The sequence below is a fragment of the Vanessa atalanta genome, chromosome 16 (assembly GCF_905147765.1).
Source record: "Vanessa atalanta chromosome 16, ilVanAtal1.2, whole genome shotgun sequence".
In the NCBI taxonomy this organism is placed as follows: Eukaryota; Metazoa; Arthropoda; class Insecta; order Lepidoptera; family Nymphalidae; genus Vanessa; species Vanessa atalanta.
In genome coordinates this window covers 2,171,980-2,190,759 of record NC_061886.1, presented here as the reverse complement: position 1 = coordinate 2,190,759, position 18,780 = coordinate 2,171,980, and the positions used below count along the sequence as shown (strand labels likewise).

General features: G+C 32.3%; 1 protein-coding gene across 4 annotated transcripts in view; it reads left to right on the top strand.

Moving 5' to 3' along the window:
- LOC125070163 (espin) overlaps positions 1 to 18,780 on the top strand; it is a 94,878-nt gene that overhangs the window by 66,296 nt on the left and 9,802 nt on the right. For 3 of the 4 annotated variants that reach the window (XM_047679900.1, XM_047679897.1, XM_047679901.1), the window contains 8 exons: positions 995 to 1,177; positions 4,223 to 4,327; positions 4,828 to 5,059; positions 8,201 to 8,368; positions 8,540 to 8,678; positions 8,960 to 9,046; positions 9,463 to 9,568; positions 9,963 to 10,176. In XM_047679900.1, the coding sequence (XP_047535856.1) occupies positions 995 to 1,177; positions 4,223 to 4,327; positions 4,828 to 5,059; positions 8,201 to 8,368; positions 8,540 to 8,678; positions 8,960 to 9,046; positions 9,463 to 9,568; positions 9,963 to 10,176 (1,234 nt within the window). The remainder of the gene's footprint in view (positions 1 to 994; positions 1,178 to 4,222; positions 4,328 to 4,827; positions 5,060 to 8,200; positions 8,369 to 8,539; positions 8,679 to 8,959; positions 9,047 to 9,462; positions 9,569 to 9,962; positions 10,177 to 18,780) is intronic. The other variant, XM_047679899.1, reaches the window with a different exon arrangement.

Sequence of the window (18,780 nt, the reverse complement as noted above, 5' to 3'; positions counted from 1 at the left end):
TTCCGTAATTGTAGACTTGGAACCTATCAATGTTAAATAAACATATTTTCTAAATTTATGAGTTGATTTGATTGCATCGAATTAGCATTAGCAGCCTGTAAATTTTCCCATTGCTGGGCTAAAGGCCTCCTCTCCCTTTAAGGAGAAGGTTTGGAGCATATTCCACCACGCTGCTCCAATGCGGGTTGGCGGAATACACATGTGGCAGAATTTCGTTGAAATTAGACACATGCAGGTTTCCTCACGATGTTTTCCTTCACCGCCGAGCACGAGATGAATTATAAACACAAATTAAGCACATGAAAATTCAGTGGTGCCTGCCTGGGTTGGAACCCGAAATCATCGGTTAAGATGCACGTGTTCTAACCACTGGGCCATCTCGGCTCTCATGCATCGAATAACTTTGAATAAAAAAATTTGTTTATATCTAGACCTTTGGACTCCGCTAGTTATTATCAAAATTTGGATTTACGTACATTTTATTTAGCAAGGAGTATCCGTGCTTTAGACTCAGCTCCTCAATTATGAACGTAGTATTTCCTCGTTAAGTAACGTATGTGAATTAGTTATACAGATTCCATAGAAATAAAGCAGATCGACATGTGAGAGTAATTTTATTCTTCAATTACACTTAGAAAGGATTTCCTCGTTTCCATAGTAACGACAATTTAATGTTATTAGTTTTATGAATGTGGGTGAAATTAATTCCGTTTGAAATTAGATAATAAATTAGAGAATATTCATATATAAATCAACTTTTACTGCCTGTTATGGAAAAGGCCGATAATTTTTAGGGTTCCGTAGCCAAAACGGAACCCTTATAGATTCGTCATGTCTGTCTGTCTGTCGAAACACGTACGACACGAAATAATTTGGTCCCACAATATCAGTTTCGATCACTTCTGAGAGTACTTAAGTGTGATGAAAAATATTATATTAATTTTATATTATAAATATTGACATTAATTTTGTGTTTACTGTCGTCTCTTTCTAGATCGTAGAACGTGGTGTGGATCCGAATGCGAGAGACGGAGATGGCGCTACGCCGCTCCACTTCGCAGCATCACGCGGTCATCTGTCGACAGTACGTTGGCTATTACGTCACGGAGCCCGACTACACTTGGACCGACACGGCAAGAGCCCTATCAACGATGCAGCTGAGAATCATCATTTAGAAGTAAGCTTTTTTTATCTTCACTGAATAAAGTATATTGTTTTTCAGTTAACCAATCACGTGGTCTGATTTAACGATAAATAACATAATGTAATAGACATTAAATTACTTGATAAATTTAATAACCAATTTTCGTTACAATGTCTAATCAACACATTACGATTACAACCAATACGATTAATTTTAATTGTGATTTACACTTAAATTGTGTAATTGAATGCTGGCACATTCACACTAAAATAAAAAAATACAGATTAATGAGTAAACATAGTAAAAGCACGGACAAAATACCTGTGGAGACATATATATGTATAACAATAAAAAATATTCTGCTATTCGTAATATTATAACAATAATCGAGTGTTTTACTTGGTGGTGAGCCCGTCTGGGTAGGTACCACCCACTCATCAGATATTCTACAGCCAAATAACAGTACTCTGTATTGTTGTGTTCCGGCTAGTAGGGTGAGTGAGCCAGTGTAATCACAGCCACAAGGGACATAACATCTTAGTTGTCAAGGTTGGTGGCGCATAGGTGATGTTAGGAATGGTTAATATTTCTTACAGCGCCTTTGTCTATGGGCGGTGGTGCCAACTTACCATCAGGTGGCCCATATGCTCGTCCGCCAACTATTGCCATAAAAAAATTAATCTCGTCTAATTTATAGTGGAAATTAGTGCGTTCATGCACTAACAAACCTTTTATGTTAATAACACGACTCAATTAACGGACGATGTACATGCAAATTACGGCTTTCAAACGAACAAACGATTTTCGCACTTAATAATATTAACATAGAATATATTTCATGTACTTGTTTTACGTCACTTATGCCTTCGAGTGCATTGACATTAAGGTGGTCTAAAATTATAGCATACAATTTATTTTTATTTCAATTAGGTAGGCAGCCTGACAGATATAAACATTGCAGGATACATTAACCATCCCTCAAAACGGATGAACCAACCTTGGCAATAAAATTGCTAAGTCCCTTGTGCCAGAGGCATTATACTGGCACACACATACTTCAAATGATATACAATACTATACAAATTATATACTTAGTATTGTTTTATGATTATGATGTGTCACAGCCTGGCACTAAGCCCTACCACCAAGACAAGGCAGGTATCATCTCATCAAATTAAATTTCATACAAAATTAGATAAGATAATTCTCGTCTAGAAACGATTTCAACGAAAACAAAAGATTCGTTTGGAAAGTGTATCATTTCAAAGCGTTATAGTTATTTGGATACGTAATTGCGCACGCGCACGGCTGGGTTTTCTCTTTCATTTAATGACAGGCCCTTGAATAATAATTCAGATTTACTTCAAAATGAAACCGTTTACATTCTAGTGAAAGTAATTATTGAGATGAGGTCTTAGAAATTTTTTAGAGTCTGTTGAATTAGATGATGTTAAATTTTCCTTCACATTGGTGATGAATACGATTTTTTATCTTTGTATGTGACTAGACACTTATTAGATATTCTACCGCCAAACAGCAGTACTCAGTATTGTTGGGTTCCGGTTTGAAGGGTGAGTGAGCCAGTGTAACTACAGGCACAAGGGACGTAACATCTTGGTTCCCAAGGTTGGTAGCGCATTGGTGATGTAAGGAAAGGTTAATATTTCTTACAACGCCATTGTCTATAGGCGGTGGTGACCACTTACCATCAGATGGCCCATTTGCTCTTCCGCTTACCGATGTCATAAAAAAAAGTTGCCGGCTACGAATAATTAGCTCTCGTTTTTCGTATCTTGTTAATAACATTTTTTTTTATTTTACCCTTACGAAGTTGGAACGGACAGCTCGTCGTAGGTAGGTTACTTTTTGTATAATTACATTTATAAGTATCAGTTTTAATTATACACCGTATATAAAATTAAGTCGTGTAGTAAAAATATTAATCAAAGGAGGTTAATATTTTTACTACACGACTTAATTTTTTGCATTGCAATATTTCAATGTTAGCAACGAAGTTTCTAATATGTTGCAAAGGGCGTTAAGGCCTATGGCGTTTGTTCAAATGCTTTATTCGCATATCAAGGTCATATAAAAGAGATAAAAAATATTATTAGATATATTTTTTTGTATTACAAAATATAACCACGCAATAGACTACGTGAAATAAAATACAACATTGACGGCTACAAGTATTGACACATTTTGATTGCTTTCCCAGTCTAGTTACAAGCTTTTAAGAATGTAGGTCCTGTAGAGGTATTCTGAAACAAGAAAATCAAAACTCACCGCAGAACTCGATCGTGAAATTTCAGAAAATACTACATTAATTATAATAATTATAAAATTTATAGAATACATGTATCAAAATGAAATATTACCGTAAGTCGTTTGTTAACATTTCACGGGTGCGATTCGAAGTGAATTCTTACGAATCACACCGCTGGGTTCAAATTCCGCTATGGGCTGACAAAAAAACAAGGGAATGTTTTTCATTCGGAAATCGAATTTGTTTTGCGAATTGAAATTGTGAAAAAATTTTTGGCGTTTTGAACGTCGACGAAGCTCCCAGGTTTAAGCGTTTTACTGCGTTCGCAGTGCATCAGTATATTCTGGTTCTTAATAAATTGCAAGTATTTCCTGAGCAGTGGCTTGTATCAATCGGGCCAATGATATTCGTTTTGCTTCATTTGATATAACCGTTGCTGAATGTGATGAGCGTTCAGTAATTAGAAAATGTTTCGATTGAATTATTTATAACGTTATTTGTAACGTCAAAAAATAAGTTTTAGGTATTTATGTTCGTTATTTGAATCTATTTAGAAAAATCGTTAAAGACGCTTTTGAAATAGAATTATATCGAATTATATTTTAATAATGTAGGAGCCATTTTGTTTCGTTAAGTTTGTATTATTTAAGTTCAATTTATGACAATTATGTGTTTACTTTATATGCATAAGTTTAAATATTGTATTGTAATTAATTTGTTTTTCTAAGAACCGAAAACTTTGTGCACAAGGGATTTTAAGGGCTGTATAATTTAATTATAATATACAAATAAATAAATGATCTTGTTCTCAGTGTTTAAACGTGCTGGTAGCTGCTGGTGCGGCCGGTGCGGACAACAAACAATTATCATCGTACAAAGCGATCCATTCCTGCGCATGCGTACCTGGGGAGGCTAGAGTAAGTTATTTCCCAATATTAATTTTAAGTACAATAGTGTCAACTACATCAAAGACCTTACATAGTTGTACTGCACTGTACTGTATACTTTAAAGGTTTGTTGTTATAAGACAATATTGGATATAATAATAATTATTATTAATTAAACATAACAGTACATCTAATGGTTTTTTTTAAACATTATTTTGAGATTTAACAATTTGACAATAATAAAAGTTAAATGTGAATTTTTAAATTTTTTTTCGTTTTCACTTTTATTAAATATAATACATATCTTTGTATGTAATGTTAAATTTATTCCAAATACGTGGTTTTTACTAGGTTATCGTCTATATTTAATTTGTTATCAATATTTTGTTTCGTCCTTTATTATAAACATGTTTAAATGAAGTCTTTATTGACGTGCTATTGCTAACTGAAAATTACAGTAATCTTAAATGCTCAACAGCTTATATGAATTCCTATCAAATATCTTTACAAAATATTTTCTCATACTTCAGTGTGCTCTACAAAACTGCATCAACGCAAATGGGACCCGATCCCCATTCTATCTCCACGCCCCAGAGCGCGAGAGACGCAGCTCACATGAACGAAGAGGATCCTTATCATCAACTGTGGGATCTATCAGCTCGGCCAGATCCGGACCAGCCGATGGACTGTACGTCAACCCAATGCAGAGAACTTCAGCCACGAGCGCAACGAATCACAGTTCTTCTGGAGAGGAGAGTTCCGGTACGTACTGTCTTGTTATGTTCTAATATTTATAGCATCCCTTTTACTTATAAAAGGTCCAGAATATTTGGAAAATAAGTGGTACCGTGAAATTTGATATAATTTATAATTTTTAGACATAAAAGGGATAAACAGGTCTTGATAGAATATTCTTACTAACCAGAAGAGAATTGGCTTATCAAAAAGAATAGACTCGTACTATCTGACTTTTTAATAACAAATCTCAATCAGCAATAATTTATTTCCATAAGAATTATTAACATTAACTCGTTAACTACTGTATAAATCTTGTCAGCGTGGAGTAGCGGCAAGAATGCTAGCAGCATTTTTCAAAAAATAAACCAGCCTTCCATCAATAAATCAACAACAAATAAATAACCTAAAATTTTATTAATAACAAAAACCAACTAATATGACAACTTTTCAATGACTCAGAGATTGTATGTCCAAATCACTCTAATTTCGGGCCAAAAGTAAACCCAAGCTTCTATGACAAGACAGGCGTACGTGCGTTTTTTTTTTTTAAATAAATCATTATGAAATTAGACGGTAATGATATAGCATTGGCTGATGATATTGTGTTTGGGTAAGAATTTTTTTTAACTAACTATAAATTTAGAAGTTCGTAATCAAACAAAAATTATAAAATTTAATTATTAGGAGAACTTATATGAACGCTGATTACCGTCATAATTTATTGTGTAATTTAAAAATTATTTAAAGAACATCAATATTCTCAGAAAAACTGTTCAGGAAAAGGTTCTTATTGCTTTTAGATTTCTATTTGTAAATGTACCAGGTTGTATTTAGCCGTAGTATCGTTAAATTTGTGACTAAAATAAAATCTATTTTGATATTGTGCACCACGCAACGCGCAACTACGTGGCTGTGCGTACGAATACATGCCTATTTCGTGCATATATCGATATGCCAACCCACAATATCATAACAAACAATCATCCTTATCTCAAGCAACACGTGACATGTCTACAAAAAAGGTTGTATACCCAACCAGACATGATATATTATAAAGTTAATGTATTTTTTTTTTATTTACTTTTTTTCGATATTAGCAATCGCTACTTGTAAAGTGGCCAATTAGTTAAAGTTAATAAACGATTATTAGCAATTAGAGTCATTATTAATTAAAATTTAGACTTAAAAGAAACCTTACACAGTAATAAATCTAAAAAATATATTAGAAACAGCATTGAATACATCAATACATCATGTTTAATGTTAAAAATAATTGTTACAAGTAATTTAACGTTATCAGAATGTATTAATTTATAGATAAAGACTTGAGTGGTGTAACTAATCGACAAACAGTAACGGAAGTAAGGTGTAGTGAGCTGGAAAACTCAGGAAATATGCGTCTGGGTGCGTTGTAACGAATAACATTCTTAGTTTCGAAGCAATAGCGTCAGGTCATAAGATATTAAAATGTCAATATTATGGAATTTTTGGTGATTGTTGAGACAAGTTTGTTCAGTTTTAGAAGGATTTTTATTACCGTTAATCGCTAAACCAAACTAGTGCGATGTTGTGTTCAGGCTTTAAATGTAAGTTGTCCAAAAAATGGCATTCATCAATACTATAAACTCATGTACGGTGGTGAAGAAAAACATCGTGACGACACCTGCATGTGTCTTGTGATGAACTCGTATTGATGCAGAGTGGTGGAATACCCTCCAAAACTACTTAAAAGAAACGAAGGCTTTAGTCCAGCTATTGGGCGTTACAGGCTGTTATTGCTTAATAAGATATTAGCCCTTAAAATAAATTCATTGGATGGATTTCTAAATCTGCCTAATGAATATTCATCATTCATTCATTCAATCCATAAGAAAATATTTTCAATTTGAAAAATTAAAATTAAAAAAATTACATTTTCAGGAAAATTTTGACGAAAGTACCTACTTTCTACAAATCGTAATTTTTAAATAAATATTCGAAAAGAAATTCTGTTAAAAATGAAATGTATTATTTTGCAGTAATCACAACCTACAATTTCTACAGCAAAAGCGGAAAATAATCTAATTGCATGAAATTATTCGAATATGTGGGTTGTGTTTCGAAATATTTAGCTTGTAGCAATTAATCCAAATAGGGCAAGAAGGCCAATTGGTAACATTAATAGTTAGGTATTAAAACTTTGTGCCGCTGGCGACTTCATACGTACAGCGCACTTAATCATTTACGAGGAAATAGTTTTTTACGAGTGTGTAGATGTCCCACTGCTAGGCAAAGTCTTTCTGTACTGGAACCGTCTCCAATTGAGACATACTTTATTTAAATCTACATCATCGATTCATTTCCCAAAGCGAGGGGAAGACGTGATAGGACTTTGTGCAATTCGCTCAGCATATATTATACTGTCAAAATACTTAACTACAGATACAAAGATTAAAAAGATTTAGTTTCCAAGGTGACATTGGTGGTGTAAGGAGTGGTGAATATTTCTTACAGAAGTTATTTGTGCAGGTAGTGATGACTATTTACCCATCAGGTGGAACATTTGTCTGTCCGCCTAACATTAAAAAAATGTCTGGTCTACATTTACATCTACTCAGCTTAAGTTAGCTTAGGCTGTAATCTACAATGAAACATTTGTTATAACTTATTCGGTATTACTTAAATCACTGTCAATGAGCAATACCATACCTGCTTTAATTAAATCCAAATGGAAACAAATAATAATATTACAGTTCATTCTTTATGCCGTGTGGATCCTCAATTACCTCGAATAGTGTGATAACTTATCGGTCCTGATTGTTATCACAAACATTTTTTTAAAGTCATTTGTTTTAAATAGGGTTTTTTCTTTAAGAAAATGCTACTCATAGTGCTTGGAAAACATTCGACTTAACCACCTCCCCACAATAATTGAAAATAAAAAAGATATTCTATCAGCCTCGTTCCGAGCACACTTAATTATTACCTGTTACGTGTCTTCTATGATGTTACATATGCAATTAGGGGAAGGATGACCAATGTTTGTTTATGGGCAACATAGAAGACCGTACCTGTAGCCATAAGTGCATTCCTAAAATATTCCGAAAAATTGTTAAAAAAAATACAAATACTTGACAATATAAGCCATTGAGACGATTACCGATTTAATTGGTATTTTGGATACAGCTTGTTCAGCATCAGAAGCTGAAACAGCCAACACTGGAGGCTGGTTTCTTCACAACACCAACTCGAACGCCCCAGCAGCATTATACCAGCGAGTCCGGGATCTGTTCCATTCGCGTTCACCAGGTCCACGAGTCCCGGCTGAAGGTCAGGAGGCTCCTACAATGACTGGTAAGAATTACTTATAAGTATATACATAACTTGTGAGATCCTTTAAAAACGATTTTTGGGCCGTCTTTGTAATTACGAAGACTATTTGGTAACCAAATCATCAATTTTTAGCATGCCTAGGAATCGTTTTTTTATTACCATATAAACTGACAGTTTTATTTATTTGTGCAGTAAAAGCAGAGGTCCATGGAACAACAGAAGTGACTCAACCACAGGAAAATTCAGACAGCGACAGCGGAGCCGAAGCGACCCGTCGCGACCATCACTACGAAGACATTTATTTGCCACGAGAAGAACACCAGAGAAGAAGGTACCGATACCAGAATTCTATCTGATAAGTGTTTTTTAAAAATATTTGGAATTAAACGGAACCTCGTTATTGTCAGTGTCGTAAAGTAATTGTAACATTTGATACTTTATGAAAGCAGTCTCCACTTTAGTAACATTAAGACTCCGTGACTATTTACTTTGTAAATACGTATAATTAAATATTAACTTTAAAGTAGATTTTATATGAGTCAAATAAATAAAAAGCAATATGTTGGTATTGTGCCCTAGAAACATCTTTGTAACTTAATTTATATGTGATAGGAGCAGTTCTCGTGACTCAGGAAGTCACAGCAGACCTGGAAGTGCTGCCTTGATAGTTGACTACGGCACCAAAGAGAACATTGAAACGTAAGTGAATCCAGCGAATGGGAAGTTGAAATACTAAAAGAAGGCGAGATTCTAGAAAATAGCGTCTCACGCGATTAGATTCTATGACTTCATATATCTTGACTTTGTTTTTGAAGATTTAAATTAACGTTGTACATTATAAATCTGAGGATCCCTAGGTTTTGGATTAAAATCCCACCAATAAAATATTATTCGGCTTCTCTGTCAAGAAAATCTCAGTAATAGTCCGATATTTAAATGTTAGTAGTTTTCTGTCCCTCGGAAAATTTGTGAAGCCGTTGGTCATACGTGTACGTGTATTACTATAATCATAACAAATCCTTGTCAAATAACGACCAATGGCAATTAAACTTCTACAATAGAAGCCTACAATACAATAAAAATAGTTGTTCTATTTCAATTTTTTTTTCTTCTAGTACAAACAAAGCTTACGAAGAAGTATCTCCACCAGCACCTGACAGTCAAACGAAGTCCACACTAGCAACCAAATTAGCAGCGCTCACCCACAAAGCTCAGAACTTTGTAAGCATTGTAATTTTTCTAAAATTAAATTACAAAATTAGGTTGGATTTTTTTTTCTTAAAGCACTACATGGCACTTTTGATTATTCATTATGAAGAAAGTTTTTAATTAGTTTATTACTTCATTATATTGAGTTGATTAAATTTAACGTACTGAATGTAATTTAAAAAGGTTTTTTGGCTAATAAGATCGCTTACTACAAAACACTTCATAATATTACTAGCTAAGTTATGAAAGATTGTTAAATATTGTATCGAGATATTCCTCAAACACCAAGTAGGGTACATATTTCATTATTATTTTTTATGTAATAAGATATTCAAATTGTAAATCAAAATATTTTAGAAAACAAACAAACAACTATTATTTAAAATATGTATTTTTAAATATTTAGGCTAGTCGCATATCGTCAGCAGCGGGCAGCCGTCGAGCATCAGTTTCCGAGGAACCCATCGTAGTCCAAGCGTCCGCTTCATCCGGTGTGTCATCAGCTGGATCCACTGGCACCAGTTCTGGTGATGAAGCTCCACCTCCGCCTCCACCGCCTCTCCCTCCAGTGGTGTTGGAGGAACCAGCTCTCAAGCCATCAGAATTAAAAAGTAGGCTGGGTAAGTTTTCAATTATACTAACATTACTTAACATATTAATCTAATGGTTTATTTATTTATTAGTCAATTATATATATATTTAATTTATTATGAAATTCATGATAGGATGGTGTAAAGTTTAAATATTAATATCTAACATTATCTAATTCACTTAATATCTTCTCTGAACTATTTAGTTCATTCATATCAAGTATACAAGCATGTTCTTGACACCAGAAATATAGAAAACGTCAATCACGTGACAACAGATTTACGTCAATGAATTTTATATATTTTACAATAATTATATTTACATGAGAATTATGTACACTGATCTTAAATATGTATAATTAAGCAAATTAATATTCATATGTACTTTAGAAATTAATGTTCTGAAAGTCGCCAAGAATGCTAGAAGCCTTTAGTGGGCGAAAAATGTACTTCCCCATGGAGGCAAAGATCAGCGTGATATTGTGCGTTATATACAAAACTAAGTAATTGTTTTCACAAATCTTTCCCCAGGTCCTTTTTTACCACATTAGGACGCTTATTTAAGATTGATAACCTAGAAAAAAACAATTTGTCTTGTAATTCACTTGGGAGTTATAAATATGGAATTTCAGTGACTATCGAATTAATTACACCTGTCACAGTTTTACAACGAATGTTTTAGACTATGTCTTAAATATTATTTAACCTATAAGTTAATAAATATAGTTCTTATTTTAATAACAATGTAATTATCATCTCTTATGTCATGTTATTTTGGTATACATGCCGTAAAAATGCGAATTCAGTTGACATGGAATTTGTGTTTGTTCTTTTTTTACGATTTGTTCCGGCTTTTTATAGTATCAAATCTCGATATACCGTTTGACTTATTTTTAAAAATAGAATAATTATTTTACAATTGATTAACAACATATTTACATCCACGTTAAGTGCATGTATATAAGTTTCGTTTTAAGTAATATACTTGATAACACCAAGTTCTGACTACTTAAGAGTCCGGTCCTGATTTTTGTCTTCATGAAAATCTTGGTTATTTTATATTTTGCAATAAATCAATTCAAAATAAAGTGAACAAACCATTAAAAGATAAGTAATATTAAAATAACAATATGTCTGTAAATATACATACTTTTTTTCTTAATATACCGTAATGTAACTATAATAAATAATCCTACATAGCCAAAATAATTTCGAAGAGCGTTTCGAGCACCAAAATTACGATATAACCGGGACAGTGTTTTTTTTGTAAAATTATGTTATTATATATTGAGGGTATTAAATTTATCCTAAAGTTAAATGCTATGAGACATAATGCTATAGAAAATAACTAAAATCCCAAAAGTCCGGACTGAGGGACGGTTTATGTTGACGTTAACTTGGTCAACTATGATATTGAATGCGTGATGAATAGATTACGAATTATCATAACCTTCTTCAATAATTATTATCATTATCACTTCCGTATAAATCCTCCATTTCATAGGAAAATAATAATTAAAGTGACTTTCATTCAGGAATAATCGAGTAGTATCAGAATCATTTAGTTATCTACATTTCTTATGCTGTCAAATTTAGCGTTCTAGTGACGATAAATGGGGATTTCACCAGTGTTTTAATGTATCTGATTAAGATTATCATTGTTTAAATTTGGCTTAAATGTTTCTTTCGTACATTACAATAAAGCATGACGCATTTTGTGTTCTTTTTTCTATTTAAAATCAAGTCATTTATTGTAAATTATTTGGCTTCTTACGTCAAACAATAAAATATCACAACATATTTAACATAAAAAGATCATTTATAACTTTCAGAAATAGAAAGGGACCTAAAATTGATCCTTGTGGCACGAGATAATAACGTACTACCATTTTCACTTAAAAAATTCGGTCTGCAGTGGAAAATTTCTTCGCAGATGTAGTTAAGTTGAATTTAGTTTTGTTACAACCAATGAATTAAAATAAATCCATCCGACTGTTCTTGTTAAAAGTCAAATATACGTAAATTACATATTAATGAGATCTTACTGCCTTAATTAAGTTCGTTTACTTTCTACGTAGTTTAATAGGTTATTAGTTTCGTTCTGATTCGGACGCGTTCAGACAATAATATGTAAAATTAATTACTTTATAGAATAGTTTTACTTTCCATTTCGCCTGTTAAATTTCCTGTTGCCATCCTACATTTGTTTTAGTGACCGATGATGGATAGATAAATTCCTAAAAAAATACAAAATTTAAGTGGGATTTGACGAGTACATTTGAATCATAGTACTGTCCTGAAAGTTCTATGTAAACCCATAAACGAAGCTAATTGATATTGAAGCTATTGATGGCAAAATATATATATATATATATATATATATATATATATATATATATATATATATCCCGCTGAGTTTCTTTCGCCGGTTCTTCTCAGGTCCGAGGTGCTAAATTCCGAACCGGTGGTAGATTTTTGACTATCAATAAGCAAGTGTAAACACTTCTATATTGAATAAAGATTTTTGACTTTGACTTTGATATATTAATAGCGTTTCAATCAAATGCATTTATGTTTTATTAAATATTCGGACAAATATAATAGAAGATATAATTGATGACAAGACATCACCAAAAAAATGGAATATTTGAAAGTCGGATATGAGAAAAAAATCGCAAATAGAAACTTGTTATTGTCAAAATAATATTGAAAACATTTTGCTAATTAAAAACTGAACTATGAGTTGAATGACTTCGTGCATTAACATAAATTCATTAAATTTATGAATGTATTGTCAGTATAATTTGAAAGTTTTTTATGTGTTCAACTTCAGGACGTAGAACTGAATAAATCTTTTGCGTGAATCCAATACTGCAGTACTTTGGTGGGAGTGATCAGAGAAATTTCTTGGAGATTTGATTTCGTTACGTAAATGTTATGTTGCTTAGTTGTGTACCTGTACTGGTCCCAAATAATTTTTGATCTGCAGTGTCCTTTAAAATACAGTTTCATCCGCCTAAAACCTAATACTCAAAAGATTATCAATCGGAAGTAATTCTGACAACAGTGACAGCAATTTCTTATTAATACAATTGATATTTATAAATCGTCTTGCAATGTGCATTTTTCTGACACACAACTTTTATCAGACGCCATTTTAGTCTAGAATCACATTTCAAACTCTCGCTTAATTTTCGTATACTTTTTAAAAATACGTTTAATTATACAATTCGCATTTCATATGTGGGAGTTTTTTTTTTGGTCATTTTAAATAACTGAATATTTTCGCCTCTATTTGATAATATCCCTCACAAAAAAATAAAATATAATTTATTTCCGAGGCGTTTCTAATTAAATGGTATTACGTAGTTACTAAAAATACTCGTTTCGTTTTTCAACACTTCACGAGTTCTATAATATAAGTTGTATAATATTTTATGCTTCATCCTGTGGATAATATTTGGCCATAAATACAGTTACGTTATAAATAATAATTGAATCGAATTGTGTACTTTTAATTCAACGCTGTTAAATGCTTTCAACGTAGTGAAATAAAGCGATAAAATGTAAGGCTTAAGGCTTATTATCTCGTTATTTTATTAATCAGAACTACTTTCTACGTAAGTATCATTTGTGAAAGACACTGTGTACGGGAAAAGAATGACGTACTATATTGATGGACTGATTTATGTATATATTTTTTTGTTTTTTTTTAGGAAGTCCGTTCTTGTGTCTCCTTAAATATCTCAGAAACTATAAAAAAACATCAAAATATTTGGACATATTTAAGAATTTGTTAACTGAGTTGTAAAATTTTGTCACTAAGTTTGTCGGGGGAATATTGAAATGACTTCGATTCGAATCAAATGTATCTGTCAGCGAGTTGGATTTCCAGGCTTTTCTAGAGAAAACTGAAGGAAGTTTTATTTGTACAACGCATATAGTCGTAGTTTATTTTGATTGTCAAAAAGTGATTTTACAATTTTCCCGATGGAACAGTCATGGTCAACGGTGACCATGAATAATGTCAAAGTATTGAAGCATGTCGCACATTGACAATGCTGTACCGACCGTGGTTAACGGCCTTTGTACAATAATGAAACTGGTTTAGAACTAGTAGTTTTTTATTTAATAGGAAGTCCGTATGTCATGCTTCTTCGTAATAAATTCAAAATTCATAAAGTTTTTTTTTTAAATAAAAATGATTAATAAACGCGTCATGACGTCAAAGTCTCTAAGTAAATTTTACTTAAGTATTAAAACGTCGGTCATTTAGTTATGAGGTTAACGGAACGAGAAAATCTAAATAGAGAAAATATTGTTTTGTAAATAACCTTGTTCAAATGTTGACATTTTGAAAGTAAGTAAAAAGTTACTAGATATTAAGTTACTATAGATTACATAGTACATTTACACGGTGTTATATAATACACAGTGGTAGGGATTCCTGCAAGCCTGGCTGTGTAGGTACCACCAACTCATATATTCTACCAAACACCAACACTTAGTATCGTTGTGTTGCGGTGTGAAGGGTTTGTGATCCAACTACAGGCATAAGGCACATAACACCTTAGCTCTCGAGATTTATGGTTAATATTGCTTACAGCGCCAATTGTGGTAGTGGTGACCACATACCACCAGGCGACCCATTTGTCTGTCAGCCAACCTATATCATAATATATGGGTATTAAATAAAAAAAAGGAGAAGGGATTATAATGCTGGACATAATAGCGTATAATCTTAGGACGATTCCGCGTCGATTGGTGACACTATGATACGTTTAGTGGTTATTACGTGATTGACGTACATAGAAAAAAAATACAATATGTATCTAAACATAAATACATTTAGAATTAATTTGTTAGTAATTTTTATGTTTTAAGATTATTAAAAAGTGTGTCAATAAACTAAGTTTTAACGAGATCGCTCAGTGCATTCACTAGAAAGTTGAGATCGCCTATGATTCATTTAGACGTTAATATTTTATGAGAGTTTAAACAACCTTAGAAGATTTAATAAGAGACTGGCTTGCATTAATCTAATTTTTACCCGACGTCGTAAACTAAATATAGATTTATTTAAATCTGTTCTATAATTATTGATTTAAAAATTAATATCGGTTTTATTATGTTGAAAGTCGAAATGGCTCGTTGCATAGAATACGTGGGTTTTAATCGAAGATTACGGTTTCAAATCTCGGCAAATGTATCGAGAGGAAACCTGCCTCTGATGTGACAGCGCCTTACGTCAGATATTACGACAGCTAACTTTCGATTATGAATTAATAAATATATATCATAAGTATATTGGTAGAATTATAAACGCCTTAAAATAGGCTATATCAATAAAACTCAGTTTTGCTCGTCGAATGGCCAGCTTAAAGTTATTGCAAAGGATCTTTGATCTATAAGATATAATTGAATAAGGATCTTTGCTTTTCTATTAAGCGAATATTAATTAGGGGTTAAACGTTTGGACTTTAATGAATCGTGCGCAGTTAATTTTGTCATTTATAGTTATCTCTTATAACCTAACTTTGCCGTTTCATAAATTGAAAGCATATTATTCAACACAAGATTATATAGATGATAAAAAAGGGTGGAGCTAATACTTGTTGACTTTGAGGCAGGATATGTCATATATATAGTTGTATTTAACTGATATAATCTATTTCAAATGTTGGAGTAGCTAGTGAATTTCTTGCTGGTTCTTCTCGGTGGAATCTACATTCCGAGTCGATGGTAGCTTTACTTAACATAGTTCTTTAAAATGACGATTCAGAGGTGCTTGTAAAAGCTTATTTGAATAAAGTATAATTTGGTTTTAATTTTGAGAACTGTAGAAGGTTTTAATTGAGAAGTAGGGAGACATATCAATCGATTTACCGATTGTTTGGATCAGAAGTGGTTCGTATAGTATAATTTAGTGGTTATCAGTCGTTCTCCAGACAATAGAAACAATTCAATAAACTGGAATTGCCTGAAGAAGAAAATCTATATAAAAGTGTTTGAATCAGTCGGAAATTCGACCTGTATGATCTTTCGCATGTTACGTCATTTCGTATCAATATGAAGTGAAGTGTCAATTTCGCGTGAATTAATGTCAATTATACGAAATAGTTTCTTATAAAACTTGACCTTTGTAATAAAAAAGTATAGTGAAACTAAATGCTTCCATATTGCTAAATCAAGGTCGAAACACTATTACGTGTTTCTAAAGGAATTTCAAGTAATACTATTGTGGTCTATTGAATACTAAATATTGTTTAAATTAAATTATTTATCCAGTTTATGTGTTTTAACAAAACATACCCATTACGATGATAAGGTATTTCGTGCTTATTTTAACAATAATCCTTTATCATTTCCTTTAAAATTTTTTTAAATTAATTACGAGTATCATTACTATATGAACGTGACTGTAAATGCTATCTAATATACTATGCATTTTCATTTATTTATTGTGGATAGACGATATGGATTGTGTAAAGACGATGTGGATAGAAAGAATGTTACTTGTGTGATGACGTCAAACAGAGAAGTATGAAAGAAGAAGATATGGTGCGCCGACCCCAAGTAAAATTGGGATAAGGGCAGGAGGATGATGACTTTCATTTATTTATCCTTTTTTAATCTTTTATTATACCTGGTAGTTTTCATTTATAATATGCATTTTATGTAAAGGAAGTGCTGGAATCAAACGTAGCGCCGCCCCTGGGCAATGTAACAACTGCGTCTCATTTATAAAATTTTGCATGAAGTGGATAAATTTACACATTTTTTTAAATACATAAATTCCTTGTTCAAAGGGGAACATTTGTATTATTTTTTTAAGTATTCATATTTTGGAAGATAAGAAAACCATTTTCACTAAAAATATTTGGCCCTAGGAATTAGCTCTGTGTGTTGTGTGTAGAAAATGATATTAACATTAATAAAAAATAGTGTTAGTTATCACGTAATTAGACGTTCTTTTGCGCTTGATCGCCTCGACTTTGGTAGTTTATTACAAGAAAATGTTTTCTTTGCACTGCGAATGCGTTCGTTGAAGCATGCCGTTTCACGATCGCATTGCGTATGCTATGAATATTCTAAAATTTCAATAATTCTTCTATAATTAAATACCTTCGTGCAGCAGGTATTTATTTAGGTCATTATTAAGTTGTTTTTGAGCGTCTTCAATTCGGTTATATCTATTTTTTTTATTATTTCATTCAGATCCGATCCGTCATTCATGAACCGAATGGATAATTATTTTTTTGTTTGGCAGTATGTACTTCCCGCTAAGCTGCATTAAAATTTTAAGAAGAAAAAAAAATTACTCCGAATATTGGAAAAATACGAGAAAAATTTTGATGGGCTCGAATCTTATTTAGAATATTATTTGATGTCAGTTTTTTTTTTAATATTAATGTTGTTTAAATGTTAATTTATATGCAGTTTTATTTTAACAACAGCATTTTCGCATGGTTTTACCCTTGTTAAACATTACTGCTCCGGCACCGTGATGTCTATATACCTTTCTTAATAAATGAGCTATATAATGCAAAAACAATACTTTGAAACGGGCAGTCAGATTCCGATAATAGCGAGCTTAAACAAACATATTGCTCAGCTTGTTCCTCTTATCGGTACGAATTTTTTTTGGAAATAAGAGTGGGTATATGTAGATAAATTTTATATACGTATTTGAGACCATACACAGTGCCTATAGGGTCCACCAAGTGGTACGGACCTGTGGATTGCACCAGGGACGTTCAGCGTCGTCAAACAGCGAACAGCAACGTCCAGGAATTAATGTTATGTCTTTTGTGCATATGTGCATAACACTGGGTCTCCAATAAACACGACACATACGTTTTGCATTAGAATAATTGATCAGTGGGTTGTACCTGCATATCGGCAACTATCAAGGATGTCCGTTATTTTATCTCTTAACAACAATGATTTAATTTGTCCGTTCTAACGGTGTAAGGTAGTAAACACAAGGTATATATAGATTATATAGTTTGTGGTACATACTATACTTAATTTAAATAAGCACTTTTGAATAGCTATTTTACGAGATATATAAAATATATAATAATATGTTTAAATCTACTACCGGTTCGGAAACTCGTTAAGTTGCGCCTTTCCTGTAATCGATTTGAATAATCACTTGTTATTAGTTAATGTTAAAAATAATCTAGTTTTTAATTTTTCAACGTATAAAAAAAAATTCAAGGAAGCAATTTACAAAAAATATATGCAATAACAATTATGATGTTACCTTTTTACCCAACTGTCCAAAGGTGTGTTATGATTTTAGGCTTCATGGCATATGTGAGTTTATTTAATAAATTCCAGAAGATTTAGATATATGATATATTTAGAATCCTTACATTATCCCGAGTAACGCCAATAAATTCATTTATTCTGGGCACTTGTATTTCTTTTTTGACTTGTAATTGCGTCCAATTGTAATGTTCGGGGTCAATTTTGTCCAGAGTATCGGAATTGGGATTCGACAGGGAAATAATGCTAGCATTCTTATCACCGTTCCACGTCATCATAATTTGTACAGTAACTATTATATAGTAGCTTTCATTCATCATCATCATGATCAGCCTGTATAAGTACACTGCTGGACATAGG